This window comes from Artemia sp. Qi Xiang Cuo, chromosome 5 (genome assembly GCF_049724085.1).
Source record: "Artemia sp. Qi Xiang Cuo chromosome 5, ASM4972408v1, whole genome shotgun sequence".
NCBI classification, from domain to species: domain Eukaryota; kingdom Metazoa; phylum Arthropoda; class Branchiopoda; order Anostraca; family Artemiidae; genus Artemia; species Artemia sp. Qi Xiang Cuo.
The window spans coordinates 42,792,496-42,817,019 of record NC_142798.1 but is presented as its reverse complement, the minus strand read 5'-3'; the positions used below and the strand labels follow the sequence as shown (position 1 = coordinate 42,817,019).

At 34.7% G+C, this 24,524-nt stretch overlaps 1 protein-coding gene across 13 annotated transcripts in view; it reads left to right on the top strand.

Annotated features, from left to right (window-relative positions):
• up (Troponin T, skeletal muscle) overlaps positions 1–24,524 on the top strand; it is a 62,681-nt gene that overhangs the window by 9,928 nt on the left and 28,229 nt on the right. For 5 of the 13 annotated variants that reach the window (XM_089089609.1, XM_089089608.1, XM_089089605.1 and 2 more), the window contains exons 4-11: positions 2,478–2,510; positions 4,838–4,852; positions 6,734–6,785; positions 8,651–8,779; positions 9,815–9,982; positions 15,054–15,146; positions 16,632–16,853; positions 20,021–20,091. In XM_089089609.1, coding sequence (XP_088945735.1) covers positions 2,478–2,510; positions 4,838–4,852; positions 6,734–6,785; positions 8,651–8,779; positions 9,815–9,982; positions 15,054–15,146; positions 16,632–16,853; positions 20,021–20,091 — 783 coding nt within the window. Of the gene's footprint in view, positions 1–2,477; positions 2,511–4,837; positions 4,853–6,733; positions 6,786–8,650; positions 8,780–9,814; positions 9,983–15,053; positions 15,147–16,631; positions 16,854–19,752; positions 19,824–20,020; positions 20,092–24,524 lie in introns of all 13 variants that reach the window. The other 8 variants (XM_089089610.1, XM_089089612.1, XM_089089611.1 and 5 more) reach the window with 4 other exon arrangements.

The window sequence follows — 24,524 nt, the reverse complement described above, 5'->3', positions numbered from 1 at the left end:
TCCTATTTTCTCTTGATATTGAAGACTTATTTTACTGTCTTTATTCAGATGTGGCTTCTCTTCAAAATTTATTTTATAATCCAATTACGATTATTTTCTGCCATAGATTGCCTATCAGAGCATAGCAAACTGAAGTTTAATGATTTCACAGGATGTGAGAAGCTTTGAATACTTTTTATATTTTTTTCAGATTTCTGTGACAAGTTTGGGAAACAAAACTGATTTCACAACAATCTAAATTTATATATATATATATTTTTTTTTGTTATTGTATGCCAGAAACCGACACATAAAATGATTATTTTACAGCACAAAGTTTCTCGTAAATTAATTATGTACTATTCTTTTACTTTCTGCTTTGAATTATTTGTGTTTATTTATTTCTGCATGATGGCTTCTGTTACAATTTGTTATTGACGCTATATCAATTCATTTTTCAGCTTATCTTTGAGCAGTTTCTTCAAGCATAGATAATTTCGAGCATTCTTTTTTTCATTTCTCTTAGCTCTTTTTTCTCTTCTTTTTCTTTTTCTTTGAGCGTACTCTTATTTCTCAATAGCAGAATTTGGGCTCGCACAAGTTTGCAGCCAATTCCGTCCCTGTTGTGCCTGAAGGTCGTACCTGACATTTTAAATCTCCTAAAATAACTGCCAAAAACCGTTTGCTAAGCTACATTTAAAGGTGGGATCAACAGGGCAATTTGTGTTCAATCAGGCTTCGGTCTTCCTGATCTTCATTATCCTGCTGATCGTCCCTTTGAGAACAGGTTAGGTAACTGTTTTCGACAATTACCTCAGACGTGTGAAAATATCAGATATGACCTTTAGGCGCAACAACGACGATTTGCCCTAGTGATTCTTTTAAGTGATTCTTTTGTGCACGATAAAACGCATGTTTTAAGGAGGTTTGTAATTAGTATAAAATATATTATCTTGTAGAATCTCATGTCATATTTTATCAGCAGTTTCGTAATATATATATCGTTCAAAGACAGAGTCAAATCATATGTTTATAATGAGTTTCTCTGAGATAAAAGGCTTTGGATTTACTCTTTTCATTGAAGGTCGCTATGTTTCTTGGTTGAAAAGTACGTCTTTCGGCTTGAATTCAGTTTATAAGATTACGTACATAATTTGATGCAGTGCTGCTTAAAATATAGCTTTTTCTGCTATGAACAACAAAAACCTTGATATCTTCTCAGCCACAGATTCAAATAGAACCATTCTTGTAAATTTTAAGTTATAATCATTTTAATTCTAAAAATACGATCTTCAGTGAAACCTGTTACTATAATATTTGTGCTTGCTATCGGCTAATTTGAAGCATCAGAATCACCACCCTTTACATTAAATCTCCAATTGTGACTCAGGTGCAACAGGGAAATTATTGGTCTTATATTTGGAAGTGAATTTCATAGAGGGTTCATAGAGCACATCTTGAAAACAATTATAGGATTGGGTCTATCTTACCCCCCCCCCCTCTTTTTTCCTTTCTGATAAAAAAACATAAATGTAGATATGTACAAAATTAATTTTGAAATTAAGCCACAGGTGATTTGACAATGCTATTCCAAAAAATCATATATATCCAAAGTTTGATTTGATCTCTAATAATGTTGCTGTATGTTCCTTTAAATCTTCCAAATTTTAAATGTTTTTGACAGGTTTTGTTGTAAAGCGTCAATTATGTTTGATGCCTATTTTGATTTATATTTAAAAATCCTTTTTCACAAAAAAAAAACTTAAAAAAACACATCAAGATCTGTTCGTACACATTTTTGTAACAGTTTTACGAGTCGGACTAACATTTCGGGAGGAGGTTTAAACCCATACCCCCCCCCCCCCCACAGCTACGGCCTTATATGTAGTACATAAAATTGTGATTGACAGTCTTTGGTTTAGATGTCTATAGATAGTTTTGTGCAGGGTTTACCTCATTTCCAACTTCCTTTAAGCATATCGTCGCTGTCATGCTTCAAGATCATTCCTGACATTTTTATACTTCCCATATTATTGCAAATAACCGTTAACTAACTTATTCTCAAAGGGAGAATTAGCAGAACAATGTGCGATTAATCCCATTTTGATGCTCCTGATCCACATTACCCTAATAATCCTCTCTTTAAAAACAGCTTAACACCTGGATGCTCACCATTATCTTTAAAGTAGTACAATGTCAGATACGACCTTTAGGCGTGATATGTGTGTTTTTTTGGTACGATAAGATTTTATTTGAACTAAAATTATCTTTTCCTTATAGAAAGATACATTCGGAAAAAGATATAAGTTTCGTTAACATTTTGGGAAATTTATGTTGGAAAATGAGAAGGAGTGTATATGTAACCCAACTCTGCTCAAAAACACCACATTTACGCACTATATTTGCTTAATACTTTTGTTGAGAAATTCAAGATTGAGTTTTTTTTCATTTTTTGTTTTTCTTTTTGACCCTGCTATGGTCAACGTTTCATCAAGCAGGCAAGTGTCATCAGAGCCAGCAGGCAAACCAGCGTAAGTTAATAAACACAAAATTATTCGTTAAGTACACACGTCCTGTGCTGTTACCCTGTGATATTCTATGTCCTAATTTTTGTTTTTCAGCAATACCCTAAGTTTCATAGGCTATCTGACTGTCCTTTTGTGAGAAAATCAATCGCTGAATTTGTTTAAGTGAAAGCCTGAAAGCACATTAGTCTATTCTTATCGTTTTTTTTTTTTTTTTTTTTTTTTTACGCGGATACTTTAGAAAATTTGACCCCTTTTGTATTATTAATTACCAAATTAATTTTGTCCTATATTATTTTTACGTCTGTCTGTTCTTTGAGTGTTGTGTTTTGTTTCATTTTTCTAAAATGTTCCCATCTTTTTCTTTCATCAGAGACCATAACAATAGATATCACGTTTCCAAACGAGCCCCAGCAATAATGTCAACTTAGAGCCGTAGCAACACGAGCATGGTATCCGTAGTTAGATGTAACGATGCTGCACTTAATGTATTTGGTATTTGAAAGTGTTACTAGTTTTACGAACTAGCGGTGAATATAGACAAACACTAGAATTCATATCAAGGAGGGAGGAAGGAATTCGACAAACCAAAAAAATAGCTAATAATAGGAATATATGGAAATCAAATTAAATTGTAGACTTTCTGTGTTGCCGAAAACCAAGGCTTTTTTCTGTTCCCGTACGTATGTACTTATCCGAAAATTCTCAAGGTTAATATCTTGGTAATACTTTCAAAGCTAAACAATAAGCTTCTTCATATCTGATGTTGTGTTCATGTACTGACGGTACGTCAACTAACAAATTAATATGTAGCAATAGTGCATGTATGCTTGACTCTCTTAAGAATCCTACAGGATATCCGTGTTTTTGTAGTAAATTACTAATCATCATTTTAAGGTTTTAAAATTTGAAAAAAAAGTAATGGGATGAGGTAATTCACATTAACATATCTACTTTGAGAAAAAGATAGTCTTAATATTTTTAGATTACATACCATTCATGTACCTTCGTGTCACAGACAATCAATGTCAAATTTGTGACCAGGGTATCAGGCTCCAGATGTCCAAAACTTGACGCATTCCAAATATTTAAAACAAATTCTATAAAGTTTTGGAAAAACTGAATGGAAGACTTAAGATTTGTAATGTCAGCCTCAACCTTTTTGAATCTCCAGTTTCAAACCGTAAGTTTAAATTCGAAGCGCTGAAGAAGACCTGTTTATTATTTTGTAATATATCCTCACTTACTGATTCAACGTCTTTTACCATTAGATATCACAAAATGAATTGAGTCAATTACACAATTTGCTTCAAAAACTAAGAACTTTCGACATATCTCCTGGAAGATGAACTTGCACTGCTTGCAAAATCATTTCAGTTCAATCAATTTCTGAGTTGGAATTTCCTGTAGTTAGTATTAAAAGCTTCATCTAAACCCACTGCATGCTACAAAGATCTCACTAGCTCCTATTACTTGAATGGTTCGTTTAATTGGTATTTCCATGATTATAAATAAGAAAAAGTCTAAGTTCCCCCGATTTAAATTCAAGACAATACGAAGAAAATTTACCTTAACAGAGATTTTAACTGTTAAGTATTCATAGAAAGCATTTTCTCTCCTCTTTTTTTCTCTTCGAAAAAGATACAAAAAGGTTACGACTACACACGATAATTTCTCACAAAATTGAAAACACTGTTTGGATATTAAAACATTGTGTCACCTACATGGATCTGGATTATTGCTTTAATAAATCTACTTTAAGTGTTTAAGCATACTCAGTTAACAATAGTGATTGTTTAGTCACTATAAGTTGCGTATTTTTTATTGCCTTACAATATTTACCTAAATACAATTGATAATGACTAGTTTACCTAAATTATTATTTCCATTATACATAAGTATATTTATGTATATATATATATATATATATATATATATATATATATATATATATATATATATATATATATATATATATATATATATATATATATATATATATATATATATATATATGTATATATGATTAAAAAGATCAAGATCATGTTTGAAGTACATTTGAATTAGGATTGGATATCTATGTCGAATTATGCTTGTAGTAAATAACCAACAGTTCAGCAACAGTAACGACGATTTCCTGCTAATAAATAAGCAAAGAATATTAAAAAAAATATGCATGGACATGTCAATATGTATATAGATTAATTAGTGTTTCTTGAGGGCTTTGCAAAGATTTGTATCTTCTGTATTTATTTATAATCATTGGTCAATTCTTTGTTAGATTAGTTACTTCTTTAGATGCTTTTTACTAATATGTATCTTTTCTTCTATAGGAAGCCAGTAAGGAAGTAAGTTACTTCTTAACGTAGCCCGGTTTCCTATTAACCTTGCTTGTTATTCTCACTTTTCCTTTTGATGTGGCTCACCCACAACCTAAAAAAAGCAACAAGAAATATCCGAACTTGGCCTGCTTATTGATTGCTTTAAACTTAAAATAAATTTCATCTTTTTTGTGATTTTTTTTTTGAATTTATGAAGGAGTGCCAATTAGGTCTAACAGGAGATACACTTTAGATTAATATATTTTTAGCTTTCCACAAGTTTTCAGCTGTTTTTCCTTGTCTTAAAGACGACTAAATATTGAAAAAGGATAAGTTTATTTCCGTATAAAATTCTACCGGGGGGGGGGGGGACTAAGAAGGGAGAGGGAAACTTTCGTAAATAAATCACTATGCAATAACACAGGGGGAAACTTTCGTGAAAAGACACTATGCAATAACACATTTGGAGCCTTTTGATTGGCACTTCTGAGTTTGCTTAATTGACAGATTTTGTTGTCGTTCATTCCTATTTTAACATGAAAGTGAGGAAATAATAACCCATTTTTATATATTTATTTGTTTTATTAAATTCAAATTACCTTTACTGTTAGTGTTTTGACCTTGTGATTGTCTTGAACCCTTTCAGGCAGCTTTTCTTACTTTCTAAAATGCTGCCTTTCCTTCAGTGCTTCAAAGAACTCGTTGCACTTAATATTTGATGGACCTATTGTACTACACTTTTATAAATTGTATGTGTTTTCCCAGTTTTAAATTTATGTGAGCTTCCCACTCCTATCAAGGACAACCAAATATTGCTCTATAGATTATTCCAGAACAATGGAATTGGAAAAAAACAACTGTTTCAATGCGGTAATTTACCGGTTCCGACGAGTTGAAGAAATCCTTTCGTTTTGACTAAAAACCTTTGGCAAGAACCTTTTTAAAACTTTGCTTGGTGATTCAGCTATTGACATAAAACTTCTGCTAAATTTTCTAACACATCTCTTAAACGTTCAAAATTTGATCAATTTATTTGATGATATAGTAACTATTTTTTTTCAAAATTATGAATAAATCATCAAGTTCCTTAAGACTAATAACCTTTATAGTACAAATCTTAACCTTCGTCTAAAATTCAATCAGTGAAAAGTTCATAATTGTGAATAGATGTGGATTACGATTTATATTTTTCAGTAGCTTACAGTAGATACTCCTTGGCTTGCTTTGTGTTGACCCAGAAAAGCTTTAGGTAACCATTTGGAATTAGCCAGTCGAATCAAGTTAAATATTTTGAAAAACTTAGCGAGAATATTTGCTTCCCCTAGCTTCGTTTTCTTAAATCAACTTTTACGTTTGGACTTGACACAGAATAACACAAAAGAATAGCAGCACAAACATAGGATCCCTACGAGCGACCAAGGAGCGTGTTAAATGAAGAGCTAAAAAACATATTAGAAAAGAAATAATATAATGGCAGTAAAACCAAAAAAAAATTGATAGCTGGCTTAAAATATTCTTATCTATGTATATATTTTTTTGAATTTGTTAATTATTCACGTTGTGCAACTCCTAGAGATCATTCATTTTGCATTTGGAATGATGCAATCAAAAGATTAAAACAAACCAAATAGTGGTTGTCATGGGGATTAAAATGAATCCATTGGGTCTTGCTTTTTCTACATACCATAATGGTCAAGGGGTAGTGAGAGTGTTGTGGGTTCGAATCCTACTGAGAGTTGACTACCTAGGGCCAATTTTAATCATGTGTTCTTGCAGTTGCTATTTCATATTTGCCCAACTAGTGAAAGCCGGAGTAAATACTTTTTTTACCCTTTGAAAGCAAAAAAGAAAATTGATGTGCTATTGATGACTGTGAATCTATTTTATATTATTGATGTATCTATTTAGGGCACCAGCGGTTGAAGAACATGGAGACGTTCAAGGTGCTGATATTCTGAAGGTAAATGAATAATTTTGTATTGTTCTTAAAGACAATCAACAATATTATAACTTTTTATTTGTGTTTAAAAAAACTGATTTTTTAGAATTTTTGCAGAATATAAACATTTCAGAATAATTTCATCATTAACTTCAAAATTGTATGAACTTTTCTAAACTTTGAGTTTTACTTAATTGTTGCTTCTCGATACTTTTATCTGAAAAGACAACAACAAAGATAAAAGAACAATATAAAAGATACAAGTTACGCTAATTGAAATATAGAATCTTTATTTAAAGCTACACTTTTTCTATATTTATTAGTGTATCTGTAAAATGAGAAATTTTTTATAATTTTGGGCCCTTGCCTCTGTGGCTGCACGTGTCAATTTATCTTCAAAAATAAATTTTTTCTTTTTTTATATATCGACCTATCTGATTAAAATGCCAACCTGGAAATTTTGATACGACGCCATGTTTGGACGTGATTACTTGTTTGAATGACACTCCAGAATTCTACGACCATCGCTCTGAAAAAGAGATTTTTTTATTTTATTCACAGGCACCGAAATTTGGTGGTACATTTTTTATCAAACTCTAAATTTGGGGAATGTTTCTCTCCTTTTCTGAAACTATTGAGATTTAATTATGATAATAACTTTTGATGGATTCCTTTAAAATTTATGAATTTTACATATTTAGAACCATCATGAAAAGCAAAGGAATATGATTTTTCATTTTAAGCTATAAATCTTTCCGTAATCAGAGGGGATCTGCCATCGTTTAGCATCCACTCTTAACACTTAGTCTAAATATTTTCCTTCAAATGAATGGGGTTAAGAGCTAAGTTATAGTTCTTCCTCTTTTTCACGATTGATCTGAAGGATCTCTCATGATAAAGTGAAAAATACGGAAATAGACATTTTCTTTTAAAGATTTCAGGCCCTTAAAAGCTAGCGTGCAACTATGGAATGTTCTACATAAATAAAGTTTGAAATGAGTCAATTCATTCACATAATGGTTTCAAATTATCGTCCGTAAAAATTGTTCCTTTTAAACCGACTTCACATATGTTTATGGACAGACTAAGCCAACTCCCATTATATGTCATCAGGAATTGGGGGGGGGGGTCTTATGAGGGTTTTCGATTATTTTAAATTGATTGGATGCCTTGGAATTTACACTCGATATCATTTATCTCTGTTTGGGCAAGAGTTTCAACTCATTACGGTGACAACGGCACCTTGCTGCAATGCTATTTCTTTTCTTTTACTTTAAATGGCCGCCACAATTCAAAATTCTTGTTTCACTCATCTCGAAAACAATATTCCATCACCGCTGGCTCGAAATTTTCGTATAATTCAGTGGTGCATTTTCCATCAAGGAAGCACGTGTTTTTGGGAGTGTTTTCCAATACTTTTAAAAGGATCGATTTCAATAAGCCGGGAGGCAACCGCTATGACAAATTTCTTAGTCTAAGAATTTATAATAGGTAACTTTAAAATTAAAACAGTATAGGTTTTAGACCTTATAAACTAGGGGGGGGGGCAAGGTATACAAAATCCCAATTACGACAATTTTTTAGTCAATTAAGTACCTTAATAGGAGTTTACAAATGCAAAGTAGAAGGTATTTAATGTCAGATATTAGAAAAACTGGGGACAGCTGCCCCCCCCTGCCCAGACCTAAAATCACCACTGGACAAAAAGTTTGCATTTATTTGAATTCATCATGAAAATTTATAAAAATGAATTTTTATTACTCTAGGCGTTCACTTTTCATTTTTATGAATAGCTTGATACGTGTCTTGAAGACAACTGTGAATTTTGATATCAGGATGCTTGTTTTTTACATGAAAAAAATTAATTTACAAACCGTAACTTCTAGGCCCGCCAAGATGCCAAGCGTGCCGAATTGGATGCCCAACTTCAAGAATATATTGCTGAATGGAGAAAACAGAGATCGAAAGAAGAGGAGGAACTTAAAAGACTCAAAGAAAAACAAGCTAAGAGGAAGGTACGCTTCCAATTCTGTTTTTAGCTATCGGATTTATTTCACAAAATATATTAAACTGAGGAAAATTTAGTTTGGATTGCTCCATCATGGTCTTTATAGGGATTAAAGACTACTTGCGCCATACGAAGCATATTAGCTCTCAGTAAAAAAAAGTAATGAAAGAATTATAATATATATTTTTTTATTAATTTTTTTCAATAAATACTTTTTTAAGTATTGAAAGAGTTTTGTTATGTATTTGTCTTTTTTATTAAAAAACATATTTTATGTCTATTTATATCTATTCCCAAAATGTTCCAAATTCACTTTTGAATCCGTTCTTGAACGTTTTATTGGTGATATAGCACAACCAAATCAGGATTTTGAGAAAAGTCGGTGTCCTGCAATTCTACCAACATAAAAAATAGTTCCGTCTATCTTGATGAAAAAAATTTACATTTCGAAGACTTATCTTCTTTGGGTTTACATACTACTTTTGAAAAATTCTGGTAGAATGTAGAGAACACTGGCTTTTCAATCACTTGAAAAACTGTAATATGCCAAAGAAAAATGTCATATATTAATTCCTGCATGAGACTCCCAGAAATGGATTCAAGCCAAATTTCAAGTTCTGGGGGGCTAAGGGGGGGGGGCTAATCAAGATTTTGCCCCGAGCACAACAGAGGCCAGAACCGCCACTGAGCACGTAGTTTTGTGCAGTATCTCTAGATGAGAGCAGTTTATTCTATTTTATAGCAATGAGATAAATGGCACTTTGCAATTTTACTATTCCGGATTATTTTTATGTTGACGTGCACAAAACATTTCTTCTTCTGTAGTTAGAATTTGTAACCAATGTATTATCAACTTTTTTACTTTGAGCTACAAGTTTTGGAGTTTTTTTTCATTCTGATTCTTAGAAAACCATTATTCGTATAGAGGCTAAGCCATCACTTTATTGTTTTAGCTAGGCACTTTTAGTGTTAATCCATTTCATTTCTTTTCTCAAGAAATTAGATATCTGTGAGTTTTCTTTAATGTTTGCATTATTTTCAGGTTCTTCGTGAAGAAGAGGATAAGCGTTTAGCTGTACAGAAAAGAGAAGAAGAAGATCGTCTCAGAAGGGAAGTTGAACAGAAAAGACAAGATGAAAAGAACGAAAAAATACGGAGGCTTGAAGAAATTGAAAAGAAGAAACAGATGGCACTCCAGGCAGGCCGCAAGGTAAAATTTTCTACAAAATACTTGTGAAGCATTCAGTATTCTTTATTTTAATCTCATAGTTGTCATCTTTTATAAGCATTTCAAAACCATTGTATTCAAAGATTTTATCCTCAAGCCTAGATGAAAAGTGGAAGACTCTTGAAGTACCACCGGGAACCCAAACTCCATATAATTAACTTCTTGTGCCCATGAGCACCGACAGGGAACTTTTCCGGAATGGGGAGTAAGTGTTATCAAAAGCTTTGTTCTACCAAGATTTGAGTGAGAATGTTTTCTAGTTTTCCTATTTTATAGATTTTACAATGTGTTCTTGTATTCTAGAGACGAAAGAGAGGAGTATTGACCCCCTACCAGTGCCCAGGCGCGTGTCTCCAAACATTTCCGTTGATTATCCTTGAGCGTAAACACCAAATATTTTTTTTCCTTTAGATTTTTTTTTATATTGTCCTTTAATCCTTTGTAAAGTCGCACCTTAACTTTGAAAGTATGAGCACTGATAGGTTTGTAACAGCTGAGAAGAAATTTGCTCGCATGCATCTCCGGGATCTCTAGATAAGAAAAAAACATAATGAGAGCTTGTCTTCGGTGTCGATAATAAGTTTTTGACCTGAGTAAAGACAACAGTTTCGCTCTCAGGGGATAAGTTTATGTTATCGTTTTTATCGCCTCTTTGAATGCTCTTAATCCATAGGTGAGGCTTTTTAGCTTATCAAATAAATTTTTTATTTCTATTGGGCTAGTTATTTTGTTCGCCATCATGCTTATAGAAGCAGATTTACTTAAGAGGTCTGCTAAAAACACTAGTGATTTCTGTTCATTTGAAGGTATGTTTCTGTACCATAGTTCTAAAATCAAAGCATCCTGCGTAGACAGTTCTGAAAGAGAGTTGGCTTTTATAACATTTCCATTTAATTATCAGTGCCTTGTCATTTCTGACAGAATCTTTGTAAAAACTATGTGTTGTTTCTTATTCAGATTTAATTTAACTTCTTTTGACTTTACCAGACTTATTATTCGTTTGAAGACATATTTTTCTGTTCAGACTTATTTAACTGTTTCACACTTATTACGAGTAATGTTAACAGAGGTGGACTGGGAGCGAAAAGCTAAGGGGGCATTTGGGTTAAACGGCCCTACCTATGCCCCTCCTTATAGAAAGAATTTGTTTTGTTTTTTCGTGTTTAATCAGAAATGACCTTTAACAATGAGTGGAAATTGCACTCCACATCATTTGCACCTGAAGTCAAATTAGTACTACTCGCTAAGTAAGAATTAGGCTTACAGCAGGAAGAGGACAGATACCGCTAATAATTTTTTGTGCCAAATCTCCCTGATTCTCGGTTGGACTCGGTGTTGCTCAGGTTTTCAGGTTTTTTTCTTAATAGCAGCCGATACTCGCAAATTATGCAATTTGCTGCATAAATTGCAGGAAGTTGAATCTTGCACATCAGCCCCTCCATATTCAGCTCCAAATTCAGACTCGTCCTCATATTCTGCACCAGACTAATCCTGTGTATTTTTACTATCCTTTCTAATAATTTCGTCATAAACTGAAGCAAAGCTTTTCATCTCTGACCTTAGATCGTCATGAGAAATCTTCATCATCTCTACAATGTTTTGAAGGATCGACTCTGCCATTTCACCTCGACTTACAAGGCTGAACGTGGTGGGCTGCAAGAAATATACGTCAGAACTAAGCTGTTTGTTGTCTGAAAATCTTTATTTCTGGCTGGTTGTTATTTGGTCAATTACTAACCTGAACACTTCGACTCGAATCGCTGTTCCAGATCTTCAGGTCAAGAATATTTTGCTGTTTCTCTCGGCATGAATTTTTTCTTGGCATCGTGACAAACTGGTAGCTCTGATCTAATTTTGAGGTCAAATGAACTGGTCTCTAGAAGGTCCTGGATCTTTGATACGAACCTGCAGGTGCTTTCTTTGACGCTTTCGAAGGAAATGCTCCCTAGATTCTTTCTTGCTTTATCAACCATGTTCCAGGCCGTCAAAAAGTCCAATACTTTTGTCTGGAGATATCTTGGAATAGGGCCAATGACTTCAAATACAGAATGAACAAGCGAGCGGTTAGGATTGGTTTATACTCGGTAAGCTTACTCAGCAGTGAATCGGCTTCAGATGCAGTTTTTGAGTTGAAAGAAATGCTGTTTTCCACCGAGGACAAACATGCACTGTATCTAAATACATGCAATCGTCACCAGAAAAAATTCAAACAAGCGACTTCTCTTTTGACCACCAACAAGTTTCACCAATTTTCTGTAACATTTTAAACTTTGACTGTACTTCTTTTGTGTTCTCTACTTGTTGTTGCCACAGGCCTTTTCGTTTTTATGACTCAGGAAAGAAATACGAAATTCTGTTCATGGTGCCGAAGAGATTCCTCGTCTCTGTTACAATGCAACAATCAGCGACGCAAAGGTTTGGAACATGGCTGTAGCACCAGATATAAACTGAATCTGGAATGTGGTTTTTAATATGAGAAAGAAGTCCCTTAAATTTGCCCCTCATGTTAGAAGCACCGTCAAACAACTCCCCAGCTACCTTTTTATACTTAAGTCCATTGTCTTCGATATTGGCTTGTAAAAGTTTTGTCATATCCTTGCAGTTGGAAATATAGACAGGTACGACAGCAAAGAGCCGTTCGTGAATTTCTTCGTCTTTCACATATCTTAATACGGTTGAAGCCTGGTCCACAACCCCAGCATCCTGAGTTGTGTCTATTTGATGGCTGTACCTTTTTTCACCGATTTCGTTTAATATAGCTCTCCACATACTTTTCAAAATGCCTCTTATCACTTTCTGGACCGTTGTTTAAGAAAGAAAATTGACGAGTGAGCCACGACCGTTAGCTGTGTCTCAGGATTTCCCGCACGCATCCATGTTCGATTTCCTTTTTCTGCTATCCTCTATGGCTTTTTCCAGATATTCCTTAAGAGAAACATCGTATTTCGAGAACAAAAGTATGGCCTTAAGAAAGGTTGCGTTGTGTTTTCCCGGCTTTGTTAGAAGCTTAAGTCTCTCCTGGTCGTTGTGTGCTCTAAAAGGTAATACTTGTCTCCCCGACAGCTTCCCGACCTCAAAAACGCGATTCAGTACTTGAATGTTCTGCAAAATCTATTCTTTCCGTTTACTGGCCAAAGCGCCGTTTATGTACCATCCAATATCTAGGCAGTTTTCAGCTTGAGCCGCAGCGATATGACCTTTCGACTTTTCATATGCCTAGACTTTCTCATTGGAATGCCTAAAATTGGCAAACCTAGAAACAAACTGCGACTTTCCGTCGGATTTGCGATGCATATTATGGCAAAGAATTGATTTTACTGTCAGTCCTCTAGTTTCAAGAGTAACCCAGGATCGTGAGACGGAACCAGTAGTAAGTTTATGGTGGTAAATTGAAGCCAAGTCAAAACTAGGCTTTTCTATTTGAGGTGGTGTCGGCTGGAATGGATGTAACCTCATGAGTTTAATTTCTGATCTAATTTCGAATTCGGCGTTAAAGAGTGGGAAATATACACGCTTACTGTCAGAGGTGGTTCATCCTCAGCTAGCTTTGCGTCCGAGTCACCACTTTCAGTTTGGCTCGGATACCATATAGATTCCTCGACTACTGGCTCCACTGGTCCGGACGGTGTTTGCGTATTTGACGATGTTGGCTCTCCCTCTGTTGAAACTGGGTCGATGTCGTCTGCTTTTTCAATGCGGTTCCACAAAATGAAATATAAGCATTAGAGCACCCAGTAACCAAGTAACCAAGGAAGGGTGAAGTTCTCAAGAATTCTGTAAAATGTCACAGGCATTGAAGCCAGGACGCTGAATCTTGATTCAAATTCATTGTTCGACCATCGCACTACAAAATCCAGGTTTCATCAATGTTTAATGATCGGATAGGATGTTTCCAAAATTCAAGGATTGCGAAAAAATCCATTCCGATCATTAACCTCTGGTTTTCTGAAAGCAAAACCTGTAAAATTCGCCAAAGAAAAAAAAACTGCCTTTTTAGGCGTCGTTTGGCCAGGCCTAATCTCCTGAGACTGGAAAGAAACGCCATAAAAACACGAAAGTTATACTGAGGTAACAATGACTCATAGGGTCAACTTAATGGACCTCGAATGGGTGGGGCTCCTAAGCACCTAATTTAATCAATAATCGTGCCAATAGAAACGATATAGTGGACGCGGCCTCAATAGACTGATAGGCTTTTTGATATCTAGATCTGCCCCTAAGTAATCAACAGTGAAAGACGTGAGAAAAAAACATAAAATCTAAGACCGACTTATAAAAAAACTTTGAATCCGAGCCCACAAGTTGGAAAAAGCGGCAAAAAGTTCTACTGACGTTAGTTCTCCATATAAATGATAAATTTCTGTTTTGGGTCTTTTCCAGCCTCGGAAAGTTCTTTTCTTCGCTTCAGTCTCGCTTTTTCCACATCTCTCTTAATTTTTCCATCAGTCACCTCGTCCATCTTGTCACAAGTTTAATACTGATAAACGCAATAGCCAAAATGTTACACTTTTACTAAGCTAAAATCCCCTTACTTAGGAGAATGGGACAAATTTATCATTTAATTTTTTCCAACAGAACACCTTGACGCCCCAGTGACTCTCCTACTAGCTTGGAACGGAATCGGGCATGCAATGCCCCACAAAAATTCAACCCTGAGCCAAGTGACAACCTCAAAGTTATATCTATCGGATTTCAGCCCACAAACGAACCTCTTTGACAGCAGCAACCGTCCCTTCGTAGAGCGGGATGCCGTTATCTACGCAAAATCTTTACATAGGCCTATAATAATAGAGCCAAAAAATTGTCAAGCGGGATTTTTTGTTGAAAACTATGTCGATGGCACTTTTGTACGTAGAAAAAAAAAGACCACCGGCCGTAAGCGGCCCAAGACCGACCGGCCCAGTTGACCTCTGAATGTTAAGACTTACTATGAAGTATTTTAAGACATTTTGACTGGCTCAAATATTTAGTGTGACATAGCCTACTGTGTTGCTTAAAGCTGATAATTTTGAGATTTAATATGTTGACACTAAGATTTATTATGTTTTTGCAGGACCAGAAAGCAGCCAATCCGAATTTCACAGTTATTGCGAAAAAAGAGCCTCAAGCCACCGATTTTAAGACCACTTCAGGAAGCACTGATAAAGTAGGTTTTATTTTTTTTTCCATTTTGAATCGAAAAAAACAAAACAAGAAGGATGAAAAAGTAAGGTTCTTACGGGCCAGTCATAAAGTATACGAGTGGAAGGAAATGATAATTATTTTTCCTGCTCAGTCAACAAAATATCCTCGGGGCAATTTTTCAACATAGACGTATTAATAAAAAATTAAACGAAGGAAAAAAAGTCCCAAGAGTAAAATAACATGAATATAATTGGAAAAGACGAAAAACTAAAACTACTTACACTTCCAAAAATAGGGCAAGATGAAATGCAAAATAAATGCAATGAGATGCAAAAGGAATAAAAGCAACAAATATAAAGGCAAGTTTTTCATAAAATGAGTTAAAGCGAATAAAATCAAATAAAATTCAAGTTTATCAGTCCAAATGTACAATAACAAGTTCCCTCTTTTAATACTTGTGATTGGCAAATCGGACCTTTCCTGCTAATTAGACAATTTTCTTGTTCACCGCTTTGAAATATCAAACGCCCAATAGCATTTTCAGATCTCAAAGTTGGTTTTTATTCTTTTCGAGGGGTTTTTATCGCTTTTAAGTTTTATTAGTTGCTGTTTTTAGTTTTTCAACAGTAATAATTGACATTAATGTGTTTGTTTATTGAAGAGAAGAAACTTTAAATTAAATTTAACCAATCAAAATATAATACATATAGTACTTAAAAGAAAATACACAGCAAAACAAAACGGTAATAAAATGTCAATGTATTTTCTCGAACGCCAGTAAAAACGGCTGTCAGCTGATTAGTAATAGTACATCTTTTATAGTTCTTCCATCTAAAGTGTACATATACCATTAGCAACTACCATTATCAATATGCATTGGCGCCAACTTGCAAAATTTAGAGAGGGGCTAAACACTTCTAGAGAGGGGCATATACCCCCTTCTCCCGAAATGACGCCACTGTTGATGCGTAGCATAGCTCATTGATGAAGTCAATTTAATAACCGTTAAAGTAAATAAAATAAATAAAATAACCGTTAAACCAATAGTAACCGAAAATTAGAAACACATTTCGAAAAAAAAAATATATGCAGCAAAACAGCTTAATCTAATAGTTTATGCTACAGAATAAAATAGAAAAAAAAAACTATAAAAAAGGAAGATGCTATAAGTTTAGGTTTGGAAAGAGGGGTTCAATGGTGAACAAAGGAGATTTTTTTTTTTTTATTCGTCTGTCAAGATGACAGGCCTTGTTGACCCAACAAGGATTGACAAGGATCGACGGGATCGACATTTCTTGTCGATCCCGTGTCAATCCTCCTACAGATGAATTTTCGTTTACCGCAATTAATGTTCTTGTACAAAGCTTATAATCCTAAATATATTTTGCAAACAAGTTTTTATTTTCTGAAATGGTTGGAAGCCACCCAAATTGACTATTTGCTGAGTAGAATATTCTTTGTTCTTAAATTGGATTATCTTCAGTATTTACATTTGGCATCATTTTAGTTTTCCAACGTTGAAACCGCTCGTATGGACCTTTTGAAGAGTAAAGAACAGTTAGAAGAAGAGAAGAGGATATCTTTAAGCATTCGTATCAAACCTCTGGTTATAGATGGACTCGACCTTGTCAGCCTCAAAGCCAAAGCTCAAGATTTATGGGAAAATATTGTACGACTTGAAACAGAAAAGTATGATTTAGAAGAAAGGCAAAAACGTCAAGACTATGATGTAAGTTTTTAACTAAACTAATAACGAAGCATTGTATGGACAAACTTTTCTTGTTCTTGAAAAAACGTCAAGACAATGATGTAAGTTTTCAACTAAACTAATAACGAAGCATTGTATGGACAAACTTTTCTTGTTCTTGAAAAAACGTCAAGACAATGATGTAAGTTTTTAACTAAACTAATAACGAAGCATTGTATGGACAAACTTTTCTTGTTCTTGAAAAAACGTCAAGACAATGATGTAAGTTTTCAACTAAACTAATAACGAAGCATTGTATGGACAAACTTTTATTGTTCTTGAAAAAACGTCAAGACAATGATGTAAGTTTTCAACTAAACTAATAACGAAGCATTGTATGGACAAACTTTTCTTGTTCTTGAAAAAACGTCAAGACAATGATGTAAGTTTTCAACTAAACTAATAACGAAGCATTGTATGGACAAACGTTTCTTGTTCTTGACACAATCTATATATTTTTTTAACTGAAATAATCCCATGCGTAGCTAAATATTCCTTAAGATAATTTCTTGACCTAAATGCATCGCAATCAGAACCTCACATTGTAGACAAGGACATAGGATTAGGCGATGAATCAAAAGAGTTTAACTTGAAATATGTTTTTCTAAATATTAGTTCAAACAAAGTCTAAGCGGTTTTTGTTGCAACATATAGCTGTATCAAACAACCTGCTAGGTATCTTGATGTGTAAATTTTGCTAGATTTCATTTAAGACCAAACACTATGCATCATTTTCTATGCACAAAATGAAATATATGCTCTATGATACATATCTAGAAAAATAAATAAACAAGTTACATATGAGGAAACAACATCCTAAGATAAGAAATTTTTTTATAATTATAAAATTAGGTCTGCGAATGCAAACAGACCTTGAAGCGAGGAAAATTGACACCTCCTTAAGTAAGTTTTTAATTAAAATTAATGTAATGGCAGTATAGACTTAGTGTTAGACAGATCTCCTTCAGCCGAAAGGAGGTCTATACAATTGAAATATTGCCTAAAATTAGAGAATTCAAACATTATTTGCCACTGTATTGGGTTGTGGTGCACATCTGAAATTTGAATATTATTTCCTCTGTTCAGTTATTTATTGGCTAGGTCCATCAATTTTCTTAAACTACAACGAACAAGTAACAGTTCAATAGGGATAAATCCTTTTATTTGACAGTAAAACTAACAAGAAATCTCTGGATAATTCAGTCACTGTGTATGTGACCAAAATATCCAGAGATTTTTTGTTGGCTTCACTGTCAAATAAAAGGATTTATCCTTACTGAACTGTTATTTATACGTCATGGAATGGCAGGGGTCTTCCTAAAATACTTATATTAAAATAAAACAACATCTGCATAAGAATGCACATGTCGAGATTTTGGCACATTGTGGTCAATTTCACTTTATTTAGTTCCACTAAATGAAAATTGTGTTCAGCTCTCTCATTTAATTCAGCTATTCATTAGCAATCAAGTAATATACAGTTGCAGTTTATACCTGTTACGATTCTTCAAATCGAGGTCAGTAGGCTAGTTGTAGTTTAAAAGTAACAATTATATTTTATTGAAGCTTAGCTCTCTGTTGGAGCTATTTGAATATTTCTTGCTTGTTCGTTTTGTGTGTTAAATAAAAATGCTGAATTTTGTACAGATGTTTGATCAAGTATAATTTTGTTCTTAATCCAATTTCAAACCCACTTCTTAGAAAGTAATGATTTTGCCAAAAGCACAGCTTAACGTTGCTTTTGTCATTATAGCCTCTTGTTTCTGACATTCATAAACAAAATAACGTTTAAACTCCGACGGATATTGGCTGGAAAGATTTCAATATAGTCCATGGTAATTTTTTTCCTAATACTTTTCAAAATTGAGAAAAAAAAATCACTGGTTGGATATGCTATTTTTATTTCCCAACATTCCTAACGAAAAAAATAAGTAGAGAAATAAAACTTTTAAATTTAGGTTATAGAGTCTTATGGAAGGAGAGTAAAGCAGAAATGTTTATATTAGACCTATAGGTATATAATGTGCTTACACAGTAAAGCTGGGACTTTATTGATGTCAGGGTCAAGGGCAACGCATTCCCTCCTAGATTCAGATTTTGTAATACGAATTCCCCTAAAACAAAATATTTCCTGACTGTCGAGTCTTTCCTGTAAAGTCGTCCTTCACCTATGGACGAGTTTTGGCTCTTTTTTCTACAGATTGCCCAAACACTGCGACTCTAGAGGCTGAGATTAGTAGCAGCATCTTTCAGGTTACGCGGGAAAAGTTTATTATTTATAACTCTTTTTTTTCTGGATTGGTTCCACTGACAAGCTTAATGCCCAATTTTCTTGGAAAGGTTTAGCAACTTCGAAATGTAAGGCGTATTTTCATGGTATTCTTTGTTTGTTTTTGACGATGCTATTTCGTATCCTATATTCGTAGTATTAAGTTTTCTTGAATTGCTGATTGTATCCAGAGACAACTTTTCATTTATTATTAGAGGGGCTGGAGGAGGTTGGTAGTTATGCCAAAATAAAAGATGTCGTAAGAAGGATTGTAGAAAGACCCTATTTTTTTATTACCAGAGAAATTGTCGATTTCTTTCTATAAATATTTTTATGCCTTAAGAGAAAGTGGCTCAACCACAAGCCCTCTCCAAAATCGCATTTCGGGTCAAATTTATTGCCGAAATTTCAGTTGACGTGGAGAGATTTGATTAAGCTTCTTTGATTTATCAGTGAATGAAAATCGAAAAGCTAACAGAACAAAGAGAAAAAGAAAGGAAATTATTCCTTTTAACCTATACTTTCTTCACAGGTTTTCTTTGTTCTTTTTGTGTTTTGATTTTTTGCAACTATAAATTTTTGTGTTTTTTCTTACTTTTTGCCAACTTTTAGTTGAAAGAACTCAAAGAAAGACAAAGGCAGCAGAATCGACAGAAAGCACTGAAACTTGGCTTGGACCCTGAGTAAGTTCCAATGGGTCATTCGTCCGTCCATTTGTCTCTCCTCTTAGAAGCTTAGAAAGATTAGTGAAAGTAGATATTGCAGTCCAATGTACACTGTATTAAGATCGTGAAAGATTTTTAGATAGATTTAACATTCTGTTTTAGGTTACTTTGTGTTAATTTTTAACTCTTTTCTCATATATTTGTCAATTTCGTAGCTTAAAGAACTCAAAGAGCGTCAGAAGCAGCAATTGAGACATAAAGCCCTTAAAAGAGGACTCGACCCAGAGTAAGTTGCCTGACACCAAATGAGATTTCTTTATAATTTTTCTTCTAACCCAATATTCAACCAGGTATCACTAATCAAAATTCCAATTTATAGTTCAGTTAAGGTTTACTCAGGAGAGGGGCTTTTGGGGTTTGGATCCGCCTCGTGAAACAGGTGAATGTACTTGCAAGTACGTAACTGTATGTGCTTCTTTTGCCAAGAAATGATTCATCTACTAAATACTGTTTTTGTTTCGCCCTAATAAGTTCAATTTGACGCTTGACTAAGTATTTTGAAAAACATCAAATATGCTTAAAATCATAGTATTAAATAATTATTTCCTGGATATGCGTATGCCTAAATTTTGCAAAACTGATTAAACTTCTTGATGAATTGACTTAAAACAACGCTTACATTGATGAGGTATCTGATTCGGAATCTAATCGAACGTTGTCTTTATTTTGCTTCAAAGCATCTGAGATCATTCAGAAATATACCATAATCTACACTTCCTTATTTGTCTAGCATAAAAATGGCTAAAAAATAGTTTCATTATTGGACATTCTCATGATTTTCCTTTAAAAGTAAACATTCTTCAAACCCAAAATATTCTGAGTATGTCATACCCAAAGATGTCTTAATAAATAAAATGCATCAAGTAAGCTATAATCCTAGTTTAAAATGTTCCAATTTCAAGATATGAGAAGAATTTCAGAAAGGCTTTAGTTATTTTCATACAGGGAACATCTCTGTGGGTACCGCTTCCAAGATTCCTTGCTGGACTATGCAGGTTTCACAATTGACTCTGAAATTGCATGACTGCAATTGAATCTATGAAGACCAGGCACGTACGAAGGAAAGAAGCCTTAGGGCAGATTCTCTCCCAATAAATTATTCATCCTATAATTTAGTATATGTTTCCTTACTTTTTACGGTATGGCCTCTATCTCCCCCGGTAATAACTCCCATCTCAAACAAATTCTTTAGTATGGGCACAATGAAGGTTGCCTCCAAGTTGAATGTTGAAGGAAATTGAATCTGTCCATTTGATCGATCTTCTCGTTAACCAACATCACCTCTTCAGTATCACTTATTCCCAGTTTTAGCGTCTTAATCTTCTTAACATTAATTTTCAAACCTATTCTTGCACACTGAACTCTCAAAACCTCGAAAAAATCATACATTTTGGTAACATTTTCATCTAGGAAACTAAAATCATCTGTATAATCTAAATCTATGACAGTATTACTTTCCAATTTGATTCCACTACCCCTCAGAGCCTTTGCCCTGATCTTTAGAACAAAGTCTATCAAAAGGATCCATATAAATGGGGACAGAATGCAACCCTACTTAACTCCTAGTTCAATATAGAATAAGCTACTAACTTCATTTCCTACCCTAACCGCAGCAATGTTGCTCTCATACATAGCAATAATCATTTTCATGTGTTTATGTTGTATACCCTAGAAGGATAGGACCATCGCTAAAGCTCTTTTACCGGCTGAATCAAACGCTTGCTTATAATCTATAAAACTGAGGACTTAAGGGGCCTGATGGTTTGACTCAGTCACTTCTCAATTAATAATCTAATAGTGAAAATTTGGTAGACGCATCCTCTCTCTTTCCAAAAACCACGCTGTTCTTATAAAAATTTATCTTCAGTAACTGTAAGTCTAAAAATTATCATCAAATTAAGTAATTTGCTTCCTAAAGAAACAAAGATAATACCTCTATAATCACCACACTCACTCACTTCTTGTAGAGAGGTTTAGTTAAGGTTTCCTAAAATCGCTAGGTACTTCCCTTTTTCAAAAATCGTATTCTTAATCTTCAGCAATCTATTTTTAACTTCACAACCCTCATATTTAGAAACTCATTTCCCTCTCTATCAGTACCTGGGGCCTTATGATTTTTTGGGTTCTAGGCGAATACCCCCCCGGCGAATACCCCCCCCCCAGAAAATACCCCCACATAAAATACCCCCGTGGAAAATACCCCCCGGAAAATAACCCCCCCCCCCGCAGAAAATACCCCCCCCCCGGAAAATATTCACCGTGCGGAAAATACCCCCCCCCCCCCGCGGAAAATACCCCCCGGAAAATACCACCCCCGGAAAATACCCCACGAGGAAAATACCCCCCCCCAAAAAAAAAAATTAACCCCGGTGGAAAATAAGGCTTTCCAAATTTGAGAATTTTATTTGAGTTTTATTTTTTTAATTTCCGTAGGGGGATGGAATTTTGGTACTTGTGTATTATGCGCTACTCATTCAAGTTTACACTGTGTAAAATTCGAGAACACACCGGTTATTTTGTTAGTTTCTTCGGTACTTTGGAAATAAATTTGCGCTATAGATTTGCACTTTGGGGGGGGGGGGGGTAAGCATAAAGGGTCTGTATGCAAAATGTGTTTGGTACAATTATTATGCGTATTAGATAGATAGACAAATAAGTTTATTTTAAAGCAAAATATAAGGCCATGAACAAATTAAAATAACATAAATGCATAGAGTGAATGGGGGGGGTATTAACCCCCCCCCCCCCCAAAAAAAAAAAACATGCTCTCCACTACGAAAAATACCCCTCCCCATAGAAATACCTTGTGGACAATTCAATCCTGGCGAAGATTTACCCTGGACAATTACCCTTAACATCCCCACGCGTATTTCCTAAGGAGGGGGGGGGGTATTTTTCATGGGGGAGGTCATCTTTTGGGTGGTTAAACACCCCCCCCCCATTCACTATATTCATTTATGTTATTTTAATGTGTTCATGGCCGTATATTTGGCTTTAAATTACACTTATTTGTCTATCTATCTAATATGCAGAATAATTGTACCAAACCCATTTTGCATGTAGACCCGTTATGCTTAACCCCCCCCCCCCTAATGTGCAAATCTATAGCGCAAGTTTATTTCTAAAGTAACGAAGAAACTAACAAAAGAACCGGTGTGTTCTCGAATTTTACACAGCGTAAACTTGAGTGAGTGCATAATACATAAGTACCAAAATTCCATCCCCCTACGGAAATTAAAAAAATAAAACTCAGATAAAATTTTCAAACTTGGAAAGCCTTATTTTCCAGTTTTTTTTTTTTTTTTTTTGAGTTTATAAAAATAAAACTCAAATAAAATTGTCAAACTTGGAAAGCCTTATTTTCCAGTTTTTTTTTTTTTTTTTGGGGGGAGGGGGGTATTTTCCGGAGGGTATTTTCATCGGGGGGGGGGGTATTTCCCGAAGGGGGTATTTTCCGGAGGGTATTTTCCGGGGGGGGGATATTTTCCGCGGGGGGTATTTTTCACGGGGGGGGGGGTATTTTCCGGGGGTAGTTTCCGAGGGGGGGGGGGGTAAACGCCGGACACTGATTTTTTGATCCTTTCATAATACATACTACATAAGTACCAAAATTCCATCCCCCTACGGAAATTAAAAAAATAAAACTCAAATAAAATTGTCAAACTTGGAAAGCCTTATTTTCCACATTTTTTTTTTTTTTGGGGGGGGGGGGGGTATTTTCGGATGGTATTTTCCGAGGGTATTTTCCGCGGGGGGGGGTATTTTCCGGGGGTATTTTCCGGGGGGTATTTTCCAAAGGGGGTATTTTCCGCGGGGGTATTTTCCGGGGGGTATTTTCCGGGGGATATTTTCCACGGGGGGAGGGTATTTCCCGAGGGGGGGTATTCGCCGGGGGGGGGGGTAAACGCCGGACACCGATTTTTTGATCCTTTCATTACTATCTCTAATTATCTTCCTTCACTTCCAAAGTGTCGCAAAATTTCTTATTGTTTTCTATATCTTTTCTAACAACTTTATCATGGTTTTTCTTATCACTCTTTCCTGATCACTAGTTGTGGCCCCGTTCTTATCTTGAACTGGGACAAGTCCAGATTCACTTCTCCCTCTCAATTTTTTTAACATGCCAATGCAGTATTTTACTACTATGCCGTCTGCCTGCATCTTCCAGATTTTCAGTAATGTTATCCATGACCTCCACTTCACATATCTTACTAATGCTTTCTCTACTTTCTTTACATTCCTCTTATTTTTATATGATCTGTCGCTCAAATATCTCTTGTGCAACCTCCCCCTCTTTTGTACTAAACGTAAAGCAATTTTACTAAGATCCCTCTCTGTTTCTAATTTTCTGCTCTAGGACAACATCTGCTACTTCACAAACTATTTTCCTAAAATTATTACTTATATTTTATACATTGTCAAATTTTAGACTCCCTAGTTTAATATTCAACTGTTCCTGGAAAGGTTTTATCAGATTTTCATCCTAGATTCTAGCAATGTCGTAACTTCCTGGAAGGTAGCTACCCTTTCTAAGTTTCAGCCGTAGAATTAACCCTAGAAACTAGTAGATGGTGATATTTGCTTTTAACGCCAAAAACAGCATTCCTATATACCCAAGTATCTTGTATCAGCACTCCTATATTCCCTAGTACCTTATAT